This window comes from Triticum aestivum, chromosome 7B (assembly GCF_018294505.1).
Source record: "Triticum aestivum cultivar Chinese Spring chromosome 7B, IWGSC CS RefSeq v2.1, whole genome shotgun sequence".
In the NCBI taxonomy this organism is placed as follows: Eukaryota; Viridiplantae; Streptophyta; class Magnoliopsida; order Poales; family Poaceae; genus Triticum; species Triticum aestivum.
The window spans coordinates 480,389,800-480,409,740 of NC_057813.1; the positions used below are offsets into that span (position 1 = coordinate 480,389,800).

At 50.1% G+C, this 19,941-nt stretch overlaps 3 protein-coding genes across 5 annotated transcripts in view; 2 read left to right on the forward strand and 1 right to left on the reverse strand.

Moving 5' to 3' along the window:
* The window catches only part of LOC123157485 (protein argonaute PNH1), a 15,128-nt gene extending 1,016 nt beyond the window's left edge, over positions 1-14,112 (forward strand). Inside the window, exons 2-23 of one of the 2 annotated variants that reach the window (XM_044575780.1) lie at positions 7,568-8,051; positions 8,147-8,358; positions 8,453-8,599; positions 8,720-8,853; positions 8,956-9,065; positions 9,231-9,337; positions 9,591-9,729; positions 9,867-9,983; positions 10,280-10,387; positions 10,479-10,550; positions 10,650-10,772; positions 10,876-11,035; positions 11,125-11,246; positions 11,427-11,564; positions 11,637-11,779; positions 11,862-11,924; positions 12,246-12,309; positions 12,388-12,523; positions 12,932-13,005; positions 13,362-13,456; positions 13,546-13,577; positions 13,698-14,112. In XM_044575780.1, coding sequence (XP_044431715.1) covers positions 7,647-8,051; positions 8,147-8,358; positions 8,453-8,599; positions 8,720-8,853; positions 8,956-9,065; positions 9,231-9,337; positions 9,591-9,729; positions 9,867-9,983; positions 10,280-10,387; positions 10,479-10,550; positions 10,650-10,772; positions 10,876-11,035; positions 11,125-11,246; positions 11,427-11,564; positions 11,637-11,779; positions 11,862-11,924; positions 12,246-12,309; positions 12,388-12,523; positions 12,932-13,005; positions 13,362-13,456; positions 13,546-13,577; positions 13,698-13,867 — 2,871 coding nt within the window. In that variant the 5' untranslated portion in view covers positions 7,568-7,646 and the 3' untranslated portion in view covers positions 13,868-14,112. Of the gene's footprint in view, positions 1-7,104; positions 8,052-8,146; positions 8,359-8,452; positions 8,600-8,719; positions 8,854-8,955; positions 9,066-9,230; positions 9,338-9,590; positions 9,730-9,866; positions 9,984-10,279; positions 10,388-10,478; positions 10,551-10,649; positions 10,773-10,875; positions 11,036-11,124; positions 11,247-11,426; positions 11,565-11,636; positions 11,780-11,861; positions 11,925-12,245; positions 12,310-12,387; positions 12,524-12,931; positions 13,006-13,361; positions 13,457-13,545; positions 13,578-13,697 lie in introns of those variants that run through there. The other variant, XM_044575779.1, reaches the window with a different exon arrangement.
* A 1,722-nt stretch (positions 14,113-15,834) lies between these two features.
* On the reverse strand, positions 15,835-17,647 carry LOC123157486 (pentatricopeptide repeat-containing protein At1g31430). Its single transcript, XM_044575781.1, has one exon. It carries the CDS (start codon positions 17,645-17,647, stop codon positions 16,079-16,081), a length of 1,569 nt encoding a protein of 522 aa, XP_044431716.1. The 3' UTR covers positions 15,835-16,078.
* Positions 17,488-19,549, forward strand: LOC123157487 (aurachin C monooxygenase/isomerase). Of its 2 annotated transcripts, none has more exons than XM_044575782.1 (4): positions 17,488-18,027; positions 18,145-18,470; positions 18,641-18,851; positions 18,950-19,549. In XM_044575782.1, the coding sequence occupies exons 1-4, from the start codon at positions 17,782-17,784 to the stop codon at positions 19,469-19,471; spliced, it is 1,305 nt and encodes a 434-aa protein (XP_044431717.1). In that variant the 5' UTR covers positions 17,488-17,781; the 3' UTR covers positions 19,472-19,549. The 2 variants fall into 2 exon arrangements, with proteins under 2 accessions (XP_044431717.1, XP_044431718.1); XM_044575783.1 differs by having other exon boundaries at positions 17,763-18,027; positions 18,119-18,470.
* Positions 19,550-19,941: the final 392 nt, after the last annotated feature.

Below are 19,941 nucleotides of genomic sequence, written 5' to 3' on the forward strand. Positions count from 1 at the left end.
TCTCTACACTGTGGAGATCCCAGTCACACATCACGGCCGTGTAGTAAGCTCGCGCGTCTCTTCTGCCTGCTCTCTCTCTCTCTCCCTGCTCTGCCGGCCATTAAATGGATGCATGCATGCATGCGACCCCTTCTTCAAACTTGGGTAGAACAGCTCATGATTGCGTCGCTTGTAGGCTTGCTGCCCGTCGTCTTCTCCGGCCTCTGGACGCCCCTTCCTGCCTCCGCGATAGGGCGCCCTAAACTGATTCTTTAGTCCTTTTCCCTTCCATGAAAGCAGTATAGTACTCCGTGTTCATCTACCTGTCCTGCCATGATAGATTGGTACAGTACTGCACCATCGACGAAAATGATTTTTGAGCCTGGCAAGTTACATGTGGCCGACTAGTGAGTGGACACCACGTAGGCTAATGAGTGGACACCCTATCTCTCATAATTTGTTCTACTAGCACTATACTACTCCCTCCGTTCCAAAATATAGCGCGTCCTCGGTTTCCGTGCTTCAACTTTGACCATTAATTTAATCAACAAGACCGACTGCGGCGGGCGAAAAAATTATACCAATGAATTCATATTCAAAAAAAAGTTTTTAATTATATAATTTTTGATCCCGCCGCAGTCGGTCTCGTGGGTTAAATTTATGGTCAAAGTTAAACCTCGAAAAGCGTGGGCGCGCTATATTTTGGAACGGAGGGAGTACCACTTTTTTTCAGTTTACAAACTCGCGTGAGTGCATTTCATCCCCGTCCCAGAGAGTGAAGCGGTATTATGAACAGTAAACAAAAAACTTTCATTTTGCTGCTAAAAGCAGCACAGTGAAACGGTATTATGAGCAGTAAACAAAAAACTTTTATTTTGGTGCTAAAAACAGCACACATATGCTGGGGCAACAGCATAGATGAATACAGGCACCTACTATCTCCGTTTAGAAAAGAAATTTAGTCTTAAAGCAAGCAAGTCTCTTTTGTCTCACTTTTATCCACGACAGCGGTAAAAAAATAACTTTCATGGGTCCGTGCCAAAAGCCTCTTTGCACAAGCAGAGCATTTGCACCCACCCCTTTTCTTTGCCTTTCACCCATCGACCAGGGTAAAAAAGATACTCCTAGATAGGGCAGCCAGCTGCTGCTACCGAGTGGAGCTCTGTAGAGTGACCCAGCCAGCGAGTAGCCCTATCAATCATCGATCCTACTACTGCCACCGGTTGCCTGCCCGCCTGCACGTCGCGCGTCCATCCATCCATCCGTCTGTAGGGAGGACGCCGGCCGGTGTCACCTCACCGGCGCGCTGCGTACGTTCGATCCGATCACCTCACCTCGCGCTCCTCGCTCCGGCAGGGAGGGCGCGGTGGCGGTGGCGCCCCGCCGGGCGACCGACGTGACGGCTAGATTTTACGTGCACGCGGCGTGCTGCCCGTACGGCCGCGGCAGGCAGGCGCGGCGCGGCTGGCGGCCCCACCGCGTGCGTCACCAACTGTGGCGTGCTGTGCTGGGATGCGCTGCTGCTTGGCTTGAACATGCATGCGCGTGCCCGCTCTGCCGGGCTCGTGCGCGTGCGCGCCGCTGCTACACGCCTCCCACTTGTATGCGTGCAAACTTTGTGTACGTAGGAGTACCTTTTTACCCAAAACGGGGCGTTGCACCAAAAGTGTTCATAACTCGGCCGTCCGTCCATATTCAGAGACACTTCATGAAAAAAGGGAAACATAATCAAATAGCCAATTCTAAACCGGGGCTTCTGCACCCGACTGAACAGTAAATAAAAAAAAATAGAAAAATCCATTTTTTTTCATGAATGCTATTTCATTGTGAGAGGTGCGTGCTCTCAGCAAAAAAAAAAATCAGGTCTGAACAATGCACAAAGAGTAAACTTTTTCACATGCTCCAAATTTGTCTTTTTTGCTGAGAGCTACTACGACATCCAAATGCTCTGAAATTTGTCACACATCACACACTCACTCATCTTTTTTGACAAAAAACATTTTTTTGAATTTATTTAATATTTATAACATTTTTTTATTCACTCCCTGGCTCATCTAAGCCCGGGAGCCAAAACACCCCTGCCGAAAATAATAGAGTACTTCGAGACACGATTCCTACGCAATATTTTTTTTCAGAAATTTGGTGAAATGGATGAGTGCATACTATAGATGGGAGTGGCTGCAAATTTTGGAAGTTTTTACTAGTCACTTTTGTGTTCCGCCGCCAAAGGATAATTGTAACAAATACAACATTTGGACATAAATAAATCAAATAATAATAAGTGGCAAAACTGGCTGCGGACAAAATTGAACAAAATACGTGGCTGAAACTTTTAAAAGAAGAAACCATGCACTTGCATTTTAACAAATATGTACACATGTACTTTAGGTTAGTTATGGGTTTCATGAAACTTTTTTTTTGAAACGGAAATTTTCATGAAACCTGCATTGTGCTATATGTCTTAAGACCGTATCCCCTATTTGATATCTACATAATACACGACATAACTACGTTTCCCTGTGGAATATCAAAATGTGACGCTTGCTGGGTGGGTCTGTCCCAAAAACATGGTATCTAAGCAGAGTTTGGGTCTTTTCAGCCTGAAATCTAGTTCGAAAGCTCAGAAAAATCCTAGATACATGATTTTTAGGGTTTTAGATGGAAGTAGTAACACCCTAAAAAAAGATAGAAGTAGTAATAATATAATATTATTTAATCTCTGCAATGATGTATTTATCTTTTGAAACGCTATTAATCTCTACATTCTTTGGGGGACTGTGCTAATGGTAGGACAATTGTTACAATATTTACGTCTTTTATGTGGAGATTCGCAGAGATTTACTGTTGTACTTTTGTATTTGGTTAACCATCTAGTGTAGGGGCTAGATGTCACTTTGTTAAAAAAGGAGTAGAATTCAACCGCTGCAGTATACAGACATTCAACAAAAAAAATCGATGGCATGTTCATCCAATTTCTCTGGGTGACATGCAACAATTATATGTTCTTCGTAGTCACAAAACGAGCTATATTCCCGCAGCAAAAGAAGAGGAGTAGAAGTAGTCTACTACTCCTACCAGTGAAAGAAACCATTGCTCCAAAAAAGAGGGACAAAAAGATAAAACCGGACCATGTTTTCCATTCCCCCCACTCCACGCGCGCGCGTGCATGGCTCCTTCCATCCCCGTCTCGATCGGGACCAGCACCTACCATCCCGCGTGCGGTGCTATACAAGCGCGCGTGCCGCCAGCTTCCCTAGTCTGTAGCGTTACGCCCGTACGCGCCCCGCGTGGGCGCGTGAGCGGCCAAGCGCGCACGCCGACGGGGCCCCGGACGGCGACCCCGGGAGCGCGCGCACGCAGCGCATGGGCTGTCTGTCTCGCTTCCATCTGCTGCCTTTTCCCGTGCTCGGTGGTGGCATGGCATGGCCTCTCCGGTCGAGCCCCCGACGCTGGGCTCCGGTGCGGCTCGCACGCCGCGTCGCTGTCTCGTCCACGCGCAGGGCAAAAGACGCCGGAGATTGAGACGCCACCGTGTGGTCTGTCTGTCTGTCGCGCGCTGGTACTACTTCTCCCCGTCCGCGTGCATTTTGCCTCGGTTTTGAACCGATCGAGCCCATCTCCATTCTCGTGATAATACCAGCGGCTGGCATACGGCGCTTCCGGTTACACAGTGCCACCCGCGCCCGTCCCTTCACGTGCGATTTTTTGCTCTCCTCGCCCAAAAATCTTTCTCTCGGATGGGAAAGGAAAGCATGTACAGTACTATGCATGCATGCAGATGCAGGGCTGAGCATCATGGCCCTTTTCTAGCTTCAACGCTGCCATGATAGCCCTCTCCATCAGCCGCGGCAGGATATCGTACGTATCTCCTCCCGCCCGTTGGTCAACTCCTCTTTCGAGTTTCGATCGATCGAGCGACGCGACGAACTCGGGGCACGCCATGCCCGTGCCGTAGTGGGCGTCGCTCTCGGCTGTGCTGCGGCCGGGGAAGAGGCGTGGCGCGGCATGGTCCTGCCCTGCGTGCTGCTGTCCCCACGCCGCACAATCTGGCGCCGCACCACGCAGATTATGGGCGCGATCACCACCTGTTTCTGTTGTGCGTTTCAGCCTTGCGCCATGCCGGCATCTCTCCGTGCGACACAGTACAGCTTTATTGACCAGAACATGCCTCTCGAGTACTAGGAGGAGGGAGACGACTAGTCTGCCGCGCGCCGAGAGGTGCGGGACAGGGATGAGGAATCTGGCACGGACGCTTCAGTATTAGACCTCGATTAGGATAATACACTACTATTACGAGATGGAGGTAGGGCTAGGGCAAGATGATGATGATGATGTCTGATCTTATTTAATCACGTACTACTACAACGATTTACACGAGACATTCCGATGTTCCAAACGCACATCCATCAAGTTGCCGCCATGTCGCCGCTCGTCCCGTACGAGCCCCTAATGGCTTGATGCCAACTCGTTTCCGCCCATGCATCCATAATCCGAATCCATCGTGGAGACGACGGGCAGGGGATCTGATCTGATCTAATCCTCCCTACGGCCGCCGTAGTGCATGCATATGCCCTACCAAGGCATGATGATGGCGCCTTTTTAGCAAGTAATGGAGGAGGCGGGCGGCGGACCCAAAACAAAACAAAACGCCGCAACGAGATAGCGAGGGAGGCCATGCATGCCGCAGAGACTTTGGCCCTGAACTCTGCACGGACAGCAGCAGGAGCAATACCAGCACGCAGCCGCTGCCATGGAGTAAATTGTACACAAATACCACAATTGGGGCATTAGAAACAGATTGGTACCAAGTTTGATAATTTTTACATGTCAGTACCAAGTCTGGGGCTAGCCGTTACAAAAAGGTCTAAATCGTGTATAAACGCGTATTGACGGTGTATCTGACCGGCGGGGCCCGCCTGTTAGCTGCTGATGTGGCAATTTTTTTGCAGAAACCCCCCCTGCACCTCCTTCCTCCTCAAGCGCGGCGGCGCCCGATCTGGATCGAGGGGAGGAGCCCCCTCGAGCCCAGCCTCCTCCTCGCCTTGCCGCCGGTCGGCCACCGGAGCACCACCACCGACCACCTGAACCAGGCCGTCCCCGCACCCTGCCTCTCTTCTTCTCTTCCTCCTTCCATTCTTTCTTCTATCTCTCACCGAGAGCTCTCTCTCTCTCTCTCTTGCCCACTCCCTTTGGACAGGAGCCCGATGCCAAGCCACCATGGATGGCCTCCCGTAGCTCCTGCCCGACGCGCCGATACGCGTTGGAGAGCCTCGGATCTGTCTATCCCCTTTGTCCCTCGACGCCGGAGCCCCTGCACCGCGTCGCCTTTTTCCCGTTAACCACGATGCCCCAGCGCGCCCGCGCCACCGCGGGGCTCCTGCTGGAGAAGCTCGGCTGAGGAGCTGCACCGGGTTGCCACCGGCAGGCTGCGCTGAACCCGCGTCGCTTCGCGTCCCCTCGTCCCAGCCGAAAGCATGCCGCCGTAGGAAGCCGCACTCGCGCCGCCGCTCCGCCTCTGCCGAGGGAGTCCGGTAGGGGAGTTGCGCCGAGTCACTACCGGCGAGCCGGGCCGAGCTAGCGCCACCGCAGGGCTCCCGCCGGAGGAGCTTGTCGGGGCCGCGCCGAGCCGCTATCGGCGAGCTGGCGCCGCCTGGGCCCGCTTCGCTGCGCTTAGGACCGGCTAGTATTCTGCGGCCGGGGGGTGTTTCTGCAAAAAAAATGCCACGCCGGAAGCTGACAAGTGGGTCCCGCCGGTCAGATACACCGTCAATACATGTTTATACATGATTTAGACCTTTTTGTAACGGCTAGCCCAGACTTGGTACTGACATGTAAAAATTACCAAACTTGATACCAATCTGTTTTCAATGCCCCAATTGTGGTACTTCTGTGCGATTCACCCGCTGCCATGCCATGCCATGCCATGCGCGCACAGGCATTAACCCCACTCACGCACAGCGGCAGTGGCAACGGCAGGCAGGCAGGCTGGTGCGGTACGGTGGGTGGGTGGGCAATGGGCTAGTTGGTGCGTGCCGCGCGCAGGCGGGAGGGACTGTGCCGGTCCTCCCGTGGCGTCGCCCTCGTGCCGCGGCCGCTGCTCCCGCTGCCTCGTCGCGCCTGTAGCCTCTCTCTGGTCGAACGCTCCGCTTTGTCTCCCTGGGAGCGGAACAGGAACACCGCCTCGGCCAGCGCGCCGTCGCCGCCGTGACCGCGCCGCGCGCTGCGCCCACGACGCCAACCGGCCCAGCCGGGACGCCATCTTCTTCTTGTACTCTACGTGGGGGGGCCTTGCTGTTTTGTTCCGTTCCGTGACCGTGGGCGCGGTGGCTGGGCGCTCGAAGCTTTGCGCTCATTCTCCGGCTTGGCTGGCGCTGCCGTGCGCCAGTGTTTCGGGCCGTGCGGCGTGTGCCAAAGATGAAGAACTGAATATAGAATGCGTTTGGGCCATGAGGAGGATTGAGGTTTCTATTCTGCAACAGCGGGGCGGAGCGCCTTCCTTGCTGCTGTCGGGTGGCACGCTGCCAAAGCGTCCGCGCGGCCACCGAGGCTGTTGGAGGACGTTTTGCCGGTGCTTTGTAATAGGCGCATCCTAGCGTCAGGTTTACGGTACTAGTCACGGGACCATCACCGCTAGCATGAGTTCAAGCGCTGCTAACCCAACGTTCGTACAGGAATTTCATCCATCAAGTAGCATGACTTCGACATGATGTGAAAGAAAAGGTGTCAATTTGGTATTTGACAATGTTCTCTGGAAGTTTTGTCTAGAAAAACCCACCTGAAAGCTGCGTTCAAGAAAGAAACACACCCCCCCGCAAAAACACACACATCCAGGAGTACAAAAAATGCCATAGTCAGGCAGTTTTGCACAATCGCGCACCACAGCATCTTGTAGCACACGCAATCTAGAAAAAAACCATGAAGCACACATGCTCTCCTCTTGAAGGATCTGTATGATAAAGAAACAAACTAGTAGCCCCTTTTTTCTTTTTTTAAAGAAACAATATACGACGTGCTGCCTGTGGTGATGGACAATAATAATACTAGTGGAGTACAACGCACTAGCGGCCAGGCGCACGAACATGCGATGCACTTTTCAATGAAAATTCCCATCACCCGACCTCCCTCCCTTCGATAACACCATCCATCAGAAGAAGCTCATCTCCCCACTATACTTACTTAATCCATCCGTCACGGCCCATACCGATCCTACCGTTTGTTTTGTTTTCTACGACGCCTGCCACCTTTGGTAAATCCCGGAGAGAGGGAGGATTAATTGGAGCGCCGTGCGCCGCACCGCAGCGGATGTATTTATCACGGAACCCCCACCCTGCCTGCCTGCGACTGCGGCCACAAGAGGTCAAACCTGCTGCTGTGGCTGCATCAGTGCCGTGCCGGTTCTAATGCCTTTCTGTCCCGCGCGCCCCCATTAACCAACCCATCCTCTCTCTTCAGTTTACCTTACCCCGCTCCCTCCTTTGGCCGTCTTCGGTTTTACAGTGCCTGGCTTCTCCTTCTTGCTTTGCTTTGCTTTGGCTCCGCCACCTTGCCGCTGATCGCTGCTGTGGTAACATTATAAGGCGCCGTGCAGGCAGCGCGCAGGGGGCCGCCCGGTCCGGTCCTGCCAGCGACCGCCTTGTCGGGTAACCAACTCGTCGCCAGCCGCTCACATGCTGGAGGTCCTGGAGATGACGCCGCCTCCGCCGCCGCCGCCGCAGCCGCGCCGCCACCAGCAGCCCAGGGGAGGAGGGAGGAAGCAGCCGCTGCAGAGCAGCGTCGCGCAGCCCAAGGCGGAGGCGCCACAGCCGCCGCCGCTCGAGGGAGGTAAGAGGTGCGCCGGGAAGCGGCGCGGCGGGCGCGGGCGCGCCAGGCCCGCGGAGGGGCCGCGGCCGGCGCCAGGGCCTGCGGCGGCGCCCGTGGAGGCGGCCACGCGCGCCGTCATTGGGCCGCCCGTGCCCAGCAAGGGGCTGTCCTTCTGCCGCCGGCCCGGGTTCGGGACCGTGGGCGCGCGCTGCGTCGTCAAGGCCAACCACTTCCTCGCCGAGATTCCCGACAAGGACCTCACCCAGTACGACGTAAGTGCTCCTCCGCCGTTCCCGCTTCAAGAGCACTACTCCTCGAGGAATAGCACAGTCGATCGACATAACAAAAAAAAATGGTGTCTTTGCAGGTCAAGATCACGCCGGAGGTGACCTCCCGGTGCGTGAACCGGGCCATCATCGCCGAGCTGGTGCGCCTCTACCGGGAGTCCGACCTCGGAATGCGCCTCCCGGCCTACGACGGCCGCAAGAGCCTCTACACCGCGGGCGCCCTCCCGTTCGACGCGCGCGAGTTCGTCGTGCGCCTCACCGACGAAGACAGCGGCACCGGCGTCCCCCCACGGTACGCACCAGCATTTGACATTTCTTGTCCCACGCCCTCCTCCTTGATGGCGGCTCATGTCTTACTGTTGGCCTGGCCGACGACGTTGCTGCAGCGAGAGGGAGTACAGGGTCGCCATCAAGTTCGCCGCGCGCGCCGACCTCCACCACCTCCGGCAGTTCATCGCCGGCCGGCAGGCCGACGCGCCGCAGGAGGCCGTCCAGGTCCTCGACATCGTCCTCCGGGAGCTCGCCAGCCAGAGGTATTCACTCAACCGCCGCCTGCATTCAAATTAGAACGGCACGCATCACCCATTGCACCTTCATTCAAGCTTGTTGGATTGGATGGAGCTGAGCTGATGGTGCCTCCTGTGCAATGCCAGGTACGTGGCGATAGGGCGGTCGTTCTACTCGCCGGACATAAGGAGGCCGCAGCGGCTCGGCGACGGCCTGCAGTCGTGGTGCGGGTTCTACCAGAGCCTCCGGCCGACACAGATGGGGCTGTCGCTCAACATCGGTGAGATGAGATGCTCGAATATCTGGTGGCCTCATGCATGTGATCTCCTGCCCTTGTCCTGTGCTTGCTGCTTGCTTACATGGTGATTGACGTTGATGCCAGACATGTCGTCCACCGCGTTCATCGAGGCGCTGCCGGTGATCGACTTCGTGGCCCAGATACTAGGGAAGGATGTCATGTCAAGGCCATTGTCGGATGCAAACAGAATTAAGGTAAATTGTCGCTGTGGGGAACAAAGGAATCTGGCATACTACTGCAGCGGCCATGTACCAGCTGCTATTTGCTTGCTATTGGTTACAGGCTATTAGCTGGTTCATTCATGTCCTTTTGATTGTGCCGCATTGCCTAACGAAGAAATTTTCCTAAATGCCAAGCAGATCAAGAAAGCGTTGCGGGGCGTCAAAGTCGAAGTTACTCACCGGGAAAATGTAAGGCGGAAGTACCGCATTTCGGGGGTGACAGCACAACCAACTCATGAACTCATGTAAGTTTAGATTCTACTTCATTCCGTTGCTCTGATGTACTACCATTGTTTGGCACTAAGCTTTTCAGCAAGCACAAAGGCTAATAGCACGCCCTCTTGATTCGTAATCTAAGCCTACCCTAAAACTCAAACTGCGTACTTCTATACATTGATTGGATCTAAGCAGTAATTAGAGTGAGCCTAAATGTATATACATGGGAGCCTGATTGCTAAAAATGTGCCCAACTGTGGTTGATTTTGCTTCTTTTGACAGCTTCCCAATCGACGATCAAATGAATATGAAGTCTGTCGTAGAGTATTTCAAGGAAATGTATGGGTTTACTATTCAGCAATCACATCTTCCTTGCCTTATGGTTGGCAACCAAAAGAAGGCAAACTATCTACCAATGGAGGTAAGCTCAGCAAATCACAAGTACAGTTACCCGGCCAATTTGTATATTGCAATGTATTTTTACTTCCTCGGTACAAATTGTAATGCTAGTATCAGTGTTAAATAGATTGATTGTGTTCTTGTGACTTTTCTTACCAGGCCTGCAAGATTGTTGAGGGTCAGAGATACACAAAGAGGTTGAACGAAAAGCAGATCACATCACTGCTAAAGGTTACATGCCAAAGGCCTAGAGAAAAGGAAATGGATATTCTACAGGTCCAGAGTTTTCTCCTAATCGTATGAATACATGCCTATACATTTACATGTTATGCGCTAGGGTTTTGTTCCAACAAAACTGATGGTCTCGTTGAACAAGTCCTGTGCATTGCTGGACATGCATGCAGCATGCTCAAGCTCATTAATTGTCCTATCCTCAAGTGTTTGTTTTTATTTGCCTGTGGTCCAAACTTCCCATGCAATGCATGCTACTAGGGTTTTTCTTTAATGGAAGAATTTTGTTGATCAACACTGTTGTTAAATCAGCTCAGGTTGCTAAATGAATTTGTTTTCAGACAGTTCATCAAAACGGATATGACCAAGATCCTTACGCAAAGGAATTTGGGATCAACATAAGTGAGAAGCTAACATCCGTTGAAGCGCGCGTCCTTCCTGCACCTTGGGTAGAATTATGATTGTGCAGTGTTATTCTTGTCTATAGTTAGCTGACACTCTTTGCTAATAATGCGGGGCATGGTTTTTTGTGCATTACAGCTGAAATATCATGATGCTGGAAAGGAAAAGGAGTGCCTGCCACAGGTTGGTCAATGGAACATGGTGAACAAGGTTAGGTTCTATTTTTGCAGCAGTTGCACGCCTCATGTCCTATTTATCATGGTGCTGATCACACTTTGTTTACAAATAAAATAAACTCACCTTTTTCAGAAAGTGATCAACGGGGGCAAGGTAAGCCACTGGGCTTGTATAAACTTCTCGAGGAGTGTTCAAGAAACAACTGCACGCGGATTCTGCCAAGAGTTGGCACAAATGTGTCAAATTTCGGGCATGGTAGTGTAACCCTCATTTCTGATAATTTTTGACACAGCCGAGAGGCCTTTGTAAATTTTCATGCGTACCATGTTGTTTAGTTTGATCTCCGCTGTTATTGCAGGAATTCAACAGTGAACCTGTGCTTCCAATATATTCAGCTAGACCAGATCAAGTAGCGAAGGCACTAAAGCATGTGTATAATGTAGCACTACACAAACTCAAGGGTAAAGAACTTGAGCTTCTTTTGGCCATCCTACCAGACAATAATGGAGCTTTATATGGTAAGTGCCAATCATGCTAATTACTCTGTGTATTTTCTTTTCTTCTGAATTCTCTTATATTTTGTTAAATCATAACTCTATTTTTGCAGGTGACATCAAACGTATCTGTGAAACCGATTTGGGATTAATATCTCAATGTTGCTTAACGAAACATGTTTTTAAGATCAGCAAGCAGTATTTGGCAAATGTCTCGCTTAAAATCAATGTTAAGGTACTTATTTACTTTATCACCTTATTTTACATCTAATGTACTGTAGACCAATAATCTACTCCCTCCGTCCCATAATATAAGAACGTCCCATAATATAAGAACGTTCTTATATTATGGGACGGAGGGAGTAGTAATTTGCTACCACGCTAATTTATTACATCTTGATGTGATTAAATTCAGATGGGAGGAAGGAACACCGTGCTCGTGGATGCGCTAAGTTGGAGGATTCCGTTGGTCAGTGACATACCAACTATTATATTTGGCGCAGATGTAACTCATCCTGAAACCGGGGAGGACTCTAGTCCATCCATTGCCGCAGTAAGTCTTGGAGACTTGCTCTGCTTATTCCACATCACTATGCATTGCCCTTTTCTAATTAGCTGCTTGCAGGTTGTGGCTTCTCAAGACTGGCCGGAAGTTACAAAATATGCTGGATTGGTGTGTGCACAGGCACACCGACAAGAGCTCATTCAGGACCTTTACAAGACATGGCATGACCCTCAGAGAGGCACAGTAACAGGAGGCATGGTCAGGTATTTATCAAGAAACACTTTTTGAAAACTAGTAAAATAACTTTTTTAATCAGATACATGATATATTTATTTTGCTGTGCAGGGAACTCTTAATATCCTTCAGGAAGGCCACGGGACAGAAACCACAGAGAATAATTTTCTATCGGTAAGCTAGTACAAAAGTTAAAAGATACTCCCTCCGTCCGAAAATATTTGTCATCAAAATAAATAAAAGGGATGTATCTAGACGTATTTTAGTTTTAGATACATCTCTTTTCATCCATTTTGATGACAAGTATTCCCGGACGGAGGGAGTAATAGATAGTCTCCGTTTCAAAAAAAAAAGATAATAGATAGTCAAACACAAAAATGTTTAGGTTTGGCATCTTTTGTCAAGCAGAGTAAAAAACATTTTCAAGGCTTTTTTATGTGGCAATTAAACTAGCTTATCTGGTAACTTTATTAATTAAGACTATCTTTCATCCAGGGATGGCGTTAGTGAAGGCCAGTTCTACCAAGTTCTCCTTTATGAGTTGGATGCTATCCGTAAGGTAGGTATACACTTGTATTTTCTTATGTAGATCTTCTAACTATTTCAGCAGACTTGTCTAACAAATGCTTTCTTCTAGGCTTGTGCATCCCTAGAACCAAATTACCAACCTCCTGTAACGTTTGTGGTGGTTCAAAAGCGTCACCATACAAGACTGTTTGCAAACAATCACAAAGACAGAAGTAGTATGGACAAAAGTGGAAATATTTTGCCTGGTAATCATCTATTCATGACATCCATATGTTTTAAGCTATGGGATGTACTGCACACTATAGGTCAACTAATGTGTTGTGAACTTTTTGGTATTTTAACTGATTTTATGTAATACCCCTCTGATCCATATTAATTGTCACTGATTTAGTAGATAGTTTTTTAAATCAGCGACAATTAATATGGATCGGAGGGAGAACAAACTTTTCATGATATGCATTCATAACCACAGTTTGTTGAAACTATTGAAGCACAACTGAGTAAGCTAAATATTTGTCAGAAAGGAAATTTGGGCGTGCTCATTGTAGGACACTATTTTTGTTTTGTGTGTATAAGATATTGTATGTCTGTATGTAATATGTATTTCCATTGTCTTGGTAATACAATGACTAATTGCTTGGGAAAAATTACAGGAACTGTTGTTGATTCGAAGATATGCCACCCAACGGAGTTTGATTTCTACCTCTGTAGTCACGCTGGAATCCAGGTAAGAATATTGTACTGGTCCTTGCTGAAGGCTGACATACACTGAATTTGTCGTTGCTCTGGTCCCGTGCCTTTGTGGTCAAGCATTTGAATAGACTTGGTATTCTCTTTTCAACAAAGCTCTCACTGCGCTTAGGCACCTAGCAGAGGAGACATGGTAAAAAGAATAAACTAACTGATAGTATGCCAAAAATTTAGACCATGTGAATGTACAAACACATAAAACTTCCACTTCTTTTGGGAAAAGCTTGTACTGTACCTGCAAAAGTGCTGTACTAGAAGTATGGGAATATTTACCCCAGATTCTCCACCCTCTTGTGATTGACGAAATGACTGATGTGTGAGTTCTCTCACCAGGGAACAAGTAGGCCAGCTCACTACCATGTCCTCTGGGATGAGAACAACTTCTCAGCAGACGAAATGCAGACGTTGACAAACAACCTTTGCTACACGTACGGCATGCCTATGTTTTGTCTCTTGCTCTTCACACTTGGATCTTCTAAGAACTGTCTGATCTGAAAATTTTATGCTGATTTTGCAGTTACGCACGGTGCACGCGCTCTGTTTCCGTCGGTATGTTCTTCTGTACTAGCTGAAACATTCTCCAGCTTTGTTTATTTACAAACATCGTGAGTTCACATACCTATGTCACAAATCTGATCCGTGGTGTCTTTGTCTTTGCTGCTCCAACAGTCCCACCTGCATATTACGCGCATCTGGCCGCGTTCCGGGCGCGGTTCTACATGGAGCCGGAGCTGTCGGAGAACCACACGTCGAAGAGCTCCAGTGGCACGAATGGTACCTCCGTGAAGCCTTTGCCCGCTGTGAAAGAGAAGGTGAAGAGGGTGATGTTCTACTGTTGACAAAGGGGCTAGTTTTAACTACTCACAGTTATGTGCCTAACACTGTAGAATTTAGCAGTAGATGTTAGGTTAGCTTTCTCCCGGAAAGGAAGAGAAGAAGATCATTTCTGCATTTTGGACCCTGAACAATCTCTCGACTACCTCTGTAAAGTACTGTGAAAGCATGTATAATAGTAGTTCTTGCTTGGGCCAGATGTTATCCAGTTCCTGAGCAGTAATGTAATTCACCAGCAGACTTGGATGCTTCTGACCAGTGCATCTGATATAATTGCTCTGATGCTTTCCCTTGACAACAAAACTAAACATCTTCATACTCTCTCCGTCCCAAAATAAGTGTCTCAACCTTAATACAAATTTTTACTAAAGTTAGTACAAATCTGAGACACTTATTTTGGGACGGAGGGAGTAGAGCATAACCAACAAGTATAGATGTAAGATTGAGCTTGCACTACTTCATGACTTTCTTTATTTGTGTCATAATGAAAGTTACTCCCTCTGGTCCGGTGTGTAGGGCTCATAGCTCAAGCACCATGACCAAGGTAGAAGAGGATTGGGCATTGTTTCCTCCAATCAGGCCCTTAAATTAATTAGACATGCATACATCAAGTTCAAAAAAGAAAAGAAAACGTGCATGCATTGGTCAAACCGTTGCATGCACAATAACGAGAGAGGGGATGTGTGCAGCTAGGAGTTAATATTGGGGAGAGAAAGGGCCAGCTCACAGAATTAATTAGGCCAATTAAATGCTAATAGGCCTTATTTGAACAAATAGATATTGCTAGTACAGCTGATGGCTATATGATGTTGCCATGTCATTTATAGCCAAGCTTATAGACGGTAAGTATAATAATTAGATATAAAAATATGCTACTTTATTAATACATGGCCCACTTTTCACTCTCACATAGTGCCTAGGAGCACATGCTACAACCGGCTCTTATTCTGTAGCCGGCTCCTCTTCTCTTTCCTCCATGTCAGCAAAAAAATACTCCCTCCGTTCCTAAATATAAGTCATTGTAGAGATTCCACTATGAACCACATACGGATGTATATAGATGCTCCGTATGTAGTCCATATTGAAAACTATACAAAGATTTATATTTAGGAACGGAGGAAGTAATATTTTAAATCTTATAGCCTGCTTATATAAGCTTACTGTACTTGCTCTAACACACCGGACCGGAGGGAGTACCTGTCATTGAAATATCCATACAAAATGAAGTTAATAAGCAGTAGTAGCAGGTTACCTTCATGAAAAAGAAAACTTATCAGTTTATAGTGTGTCATTCTGATTTTCTTCCACATAAGTACTACCAAAATTATGAAATGAACAAAGCAACCAAAATGCAAATACAACCAGAAGCTGATATATCATCACCAGCTACAAGCCTTGAATTTTGCCTCGTATGGTAAACATAATTCTTAATAACCTGCTGAACAACCTGAACTAGCATTCTGTAACTCGCGGATGAACTTACAAGAGATAGTTTTAAGATGTTGGGAGGCAGGCAACTTATGTGATCTCCTGAACAACCTGCTGAAGATAATGCTGGTCAGTTCAGGCTGAAATCTATCAGCAGCTAGTCGATTAAACGACCAATGTCATACTGTCTCATCATAAGATTACAAATGGCGACACTAGAATTTGATACATTATCACTCGTGTCAAGGCACATATTAGCCCATAGGTATATTCACCTGCAACAGAAAATAGGTGAAAGATACTAATGGCTTGGTAACTAACCTGCATTTCTTCGTTTCCAGAAATGTATATCGTTTCATTGTTGGAGTTAATAAACAATAATTTGACAAGTATCGCTGAAAAAAGTTCAAACAAATTAATACTAACAGATAGAAGAGGTGGCTCGCAAACGAATCAATAGGAAGAAACCAGCTCCACTAAGTAAACTGTGGACCATACCTGTGTCAGTTCCTGAAAGTAAGTAGTGATCGTTTCCAGAGGTCTGAATACCTCTGTTCTGAAAGTTTTAGTCCAGAGGTCTTTAGGAGGCAAAAACCAGGTGGAATTTTGAGCACCTTTTTAATTGTTAACGAACTGAGTCACCACAGCTAAACTGATCATAATATTTCTGGTAATATCAATGCGATGAACTCAGACCAACGGATCACAAGGAAAAATTACTCAGACTAATGGATGTTTTAGCTATTCCTATGTTGAAGCACTAGATGTCCAAGTGCCAACTGCCATTTTCAGAATCCCTTCACCTCGATCAAGCTGCACCCTGCATTTTTCTTGACACTGGGGTGTGCCATCTTGCTCCTTACTCTTACTGCGTCCTCCCATCGACTTGCAGTTGCATACACATTAGACATGAGCAAATCCACATCAGGAATTTGGTAGCCTTGCTTGCCTATTCGTTTGGTCAGCCTTTCACTCATCTCGACATTGCCTTGAACCTTGCAAGCAGTGAGGAGTGCACCAAACAGTGGCATAGCGTCCTTGTTAATTGGTATATTGTTAATCAACTTCTCAGCTTCATCAAGTTGACCAGCACGACCTAAAAGATTGACAAGGCAACTATAATGTTCAACTCTTGGTCGTATCTGATAAACCTCCTTCATGGCACGAAACTGTTTCCGCCCTTCATCAACCAAGCCACCATGGCAACATGCACTCAGCACCCCAATGAAGGTAACGCTGTCAGGCTTAGCATTGCTTCTCTCCATATCCTCAAACAATTCGAGGGCTCTACCTGCCTGACCATTTGTGGCCAGGCCGCAGATAATGGCAGTCCAGGCCGTAGTGTCTCTGCCTTCCATTCGTTCAAAGACCTCCACTGCCTTCTCTACATGCCCACACTTGGCATACATGTCAATCAACGCAGTGCCAAGAACTGCATCAGGCTTCATCTTCTTACCTTGAGCAAACTGGTGGATCCATTCACCAAGATTGGCACAGCATGTCAGGAGAGTGACAACAGTGAACCTGTCTGGCACAACTTGATGCATCTGCATGTCTCGAAACAACGACAATGCCTCCACGAAGCATCCATGTTGTGCATACGCGTTGATCATAGAAGTCCACATAATTAGATCCTTCTCTGTGCACTGGTGGAAGAGTACTCTCGCCTTCTCCACTTGTCCGGCAAAGGCATATCCCGACACAAGTATAGTCCACGAAATGATGTTCCTCGACGGCATTTTTTCAAACAGCTTCACCGCCTCTTCCAAGCAGCCATTCTTCATGTACATGTCCAGCAGTGCATTCGCAACTGGGAGGCTGAACCCAGTGACTCCATCCATGTAGGCATGAATTCTCCTTCCTAAGCTCAGATCACCGGCTCTGGAGCACGCGGTGAGTGCGGTCAGCAACGTCACCCTATCGGGTGTGAGACCGCCCTTCTCCATCTCCTCAGCCAAAGCAACCGCTTCTCTGTTTCGGCCACGTCTGACATAGCACCTGATCATCATATTCCACACGACCAGCGCCCTCTGCGGCATTTCATCGAACACCTTCCGCGCGACTTCAGGGCGGTCCACCATCGTGTACATGTCCATGAGCGAGCTCGCGGTGTAGGCATCCCACCGGAAACCGGTCTTCAGGGCCGCAGCGTGCGCCTTGCGCCCCTCGACCGGTAGCTTGAGGGCACCGATGGCCCTGAGCACGAACGGGTAGGTGAAGCTGTCGGCCACGAGGCCGCGCCCGCGGAGGTCGTAGTAGACCGCCATGACATCGGCGTAGCTGCTGCGCCTCGCGAGGGTCCTGATGAGCAGGTTGCATTCGCGCAGCGGCATGCCGCGGTGGCGCGCCGTCGCCATCCTGGGCGTGTGGCGGCGACGCGGGACGCGTGGAGGCGCGCGCGGGCCGGCCAAGATGGAAGACTTTTAGTAGCCAGGTGCCGTGCACAGATAGCAGTGAGCGATAAGAAGCCCCCGCGGAGTTGGGAGAAACGATGGCTCCTGAGATGGGTGAGCGGGTGGCCGTCGTGGTGGGAGGGAGCGTAGCGGGCTTGGCCTGCGCGCACGCGGCGGCGGGGGCGGGGTGGAAGGCGGTGGTGTTGGAGAAGGCGGCGGGCCCGGCGGCCGGAGGCGGCACGGGCGCCGGGCTGGGCCTGGATGCGCAGTCTATGGAGACCCTCGCCCGCTGGATCCCCGGGTGGGGTCTCGACGCGGCCACGCTGCCGCTCGCCGTCGACCTGGTAAGCCCGTCCGTCCTCCCCGGTAAATCGCAAGCTTGGCTTTTTTTATTATCGCAGCTTGGCTTCTTCCTTGTTTTCCTTGTGGGCATAGGTTGAGTACCCCTGCTGCTGCCGCAGAACATGGCAACGGACAGCGAGACGAAGGCGGCGCGGACGCTGACGAGGGACGAGGGGTTCAACTTCCGCGCGGCGCACTGGGGCGAGCTGCACCGGCGGCTTCACGAGGCTCCGCCGGCCGCGGTGACCGTGCACTGGGGCCACCAGTTCCTTTCGTTCGAGGTTTCGGACACGGACGGCGATGGTGGCAAACGCGGCGGGGTAGTCGCGACGGCTCGCGTGCTCAGAACCGGTGAAACGGTGGAGGTCGCTGGGGATTTGCTGGTCGCAGCGGATGGCTGCACTTCGTCGATCCGCCGGCGCTTCCTCCCTGACCTCAAGCTCAGGTGAGTTATAAATCTGTTTGACGCTTATGGCCAGACAACAATTTAGGAGGCAACAAACAATTTCACATATGAACATTACATCGAATATTTTCAGTAGTTGATCAGCTCGCTTTTAGGACATTAGTTCATCACGGACGACACCATTTCTTGTTCTTGCGGCCAATGTGCAGGTACTCCGGGTACTGCGCATGGCGTGGCGTGTTCGATTTCACCGGGAAGGAAAGCTCCGACATCATCACCGGCATACGAAGAGCGTACCCAGAGCTCGGCAGCTGCCTGTACTTCGATCTGGCCGAAAAGACTCACGCCGTGCTCTACGAGTTGCCCGGGAACAGACTGAACTGGCTCTGGTACATCAACGGCCCAGAGCCAGAGCTCACGGTAATGGCGATCCCTTGTCTGCTTGTCCAGTTGCTAAACCGTGATGACGTGTTTCTCTGACGGACTGGGTGATCGGTCGGGCTGTGACTCATTAACAGGGGAGCTCGGTGACGATGAAGGTGAGCGACGCCACGCTGGCAGGGATGCAGGAGGACGCCGAGCGCGTCTGGTCGCCGGAGCTGGCGCGGCTGATCAGGGAAACGGCAGAACCGTTCGTGAACGTGATCTACGACGCGGACCCGCTGCCGCGGCTGTCGTGGGCGGGCGGCAGCGTGGCACTGGTCGGCGACGCGGCGCACCCGACCACGCCGCACGGGCTGCGGAGCACCAACATGTCCGTCCATGACGCCCGCGTGCTCGGGGAGTGCCTCGGGAGGTGGGGGGAGACGCCGCCGCCACGCGCTCTGGACGAGTACGAGGCCGCGCGGCTGCCGGTCGTGGCGGCGCAGGTGCTGCACGCCCGCAGGCTCGGGCGGCTCAAACAGGGCCTGCCGGTGGAGGACGGTGACACGGGGGCGTTCGACGCGAGGGCGGCGACGGTGGAGGAGGCTTTGCAGCTGCGGCAGAGGGGCATGCCGTATTTTGGCGGCGCGCCAACTGTAGATGGCGGTAGTTTGTGAATCAGTACTACTGAATTGTTACGCTGAACCTGCTGTTATCTTTTTTCCATGGTAATATGGTAATAAGGCCCTCCACTATGTGACCTGTGCCTGGTGCATTAAAATATGGTAGATTGGGCATCGATGCCCTCAGGAGAAAATTTGGCACCGCCCTCACACCGTTGGGTTGCAGCCCGTAGAAAAGCGGGATCCGCACATACATAAAGAAATCGAGCAAGCCAACCTCCCCCTCGATCCTTTGCGCTGGAAGTGGGCATCGGTGCACAGTTTAATGTATTTTATTGTCATGCAGGAAGTGGGCATCGGTGCCAGCACTTGCACCGGTTCCCACAATATTTTTTATAGCACCGCATGGGCTATGGAGGGCATCGGTGCCAAATTGCGCAAAAATAAATTTGGCATCTCTTTTGGCCTACATAGTGGAAGGCCTAAGTGTCTCATATAAAGATCATAATAGTAGTAGAAGTCAT

Coding starts and splice junctions, on each gene's coding strand:
- LOC123157486 (XM_044575781.1), bottom strand. CDS start 17,647: ATGGCGACGGCGCGCCACCGCGGCATGCCGCTGCGCGAATGCAACCTG.
- LOC123157487 (XM_044575782.1), top strand. CDS start 17,782: ATGGCTCCTGAGATGGGTGAGCGGGTGGCCGTCGTGGTGGGAGGGAGC. Junction 18,028..18,144: donor TGCCGCTCGCCGTCGACCTG/GTAAGCCCGTCC, acceptor CTGCTGCCGCAG/AACATGGCAACGGACAGCGA. Junction 18,852..18,949: donor GCCCAGAGCCAGAGCTCACG/GTAATGGCGATC, acceptor ACTCATTAACAG/GGGAGCTCGGTGACGATGAA.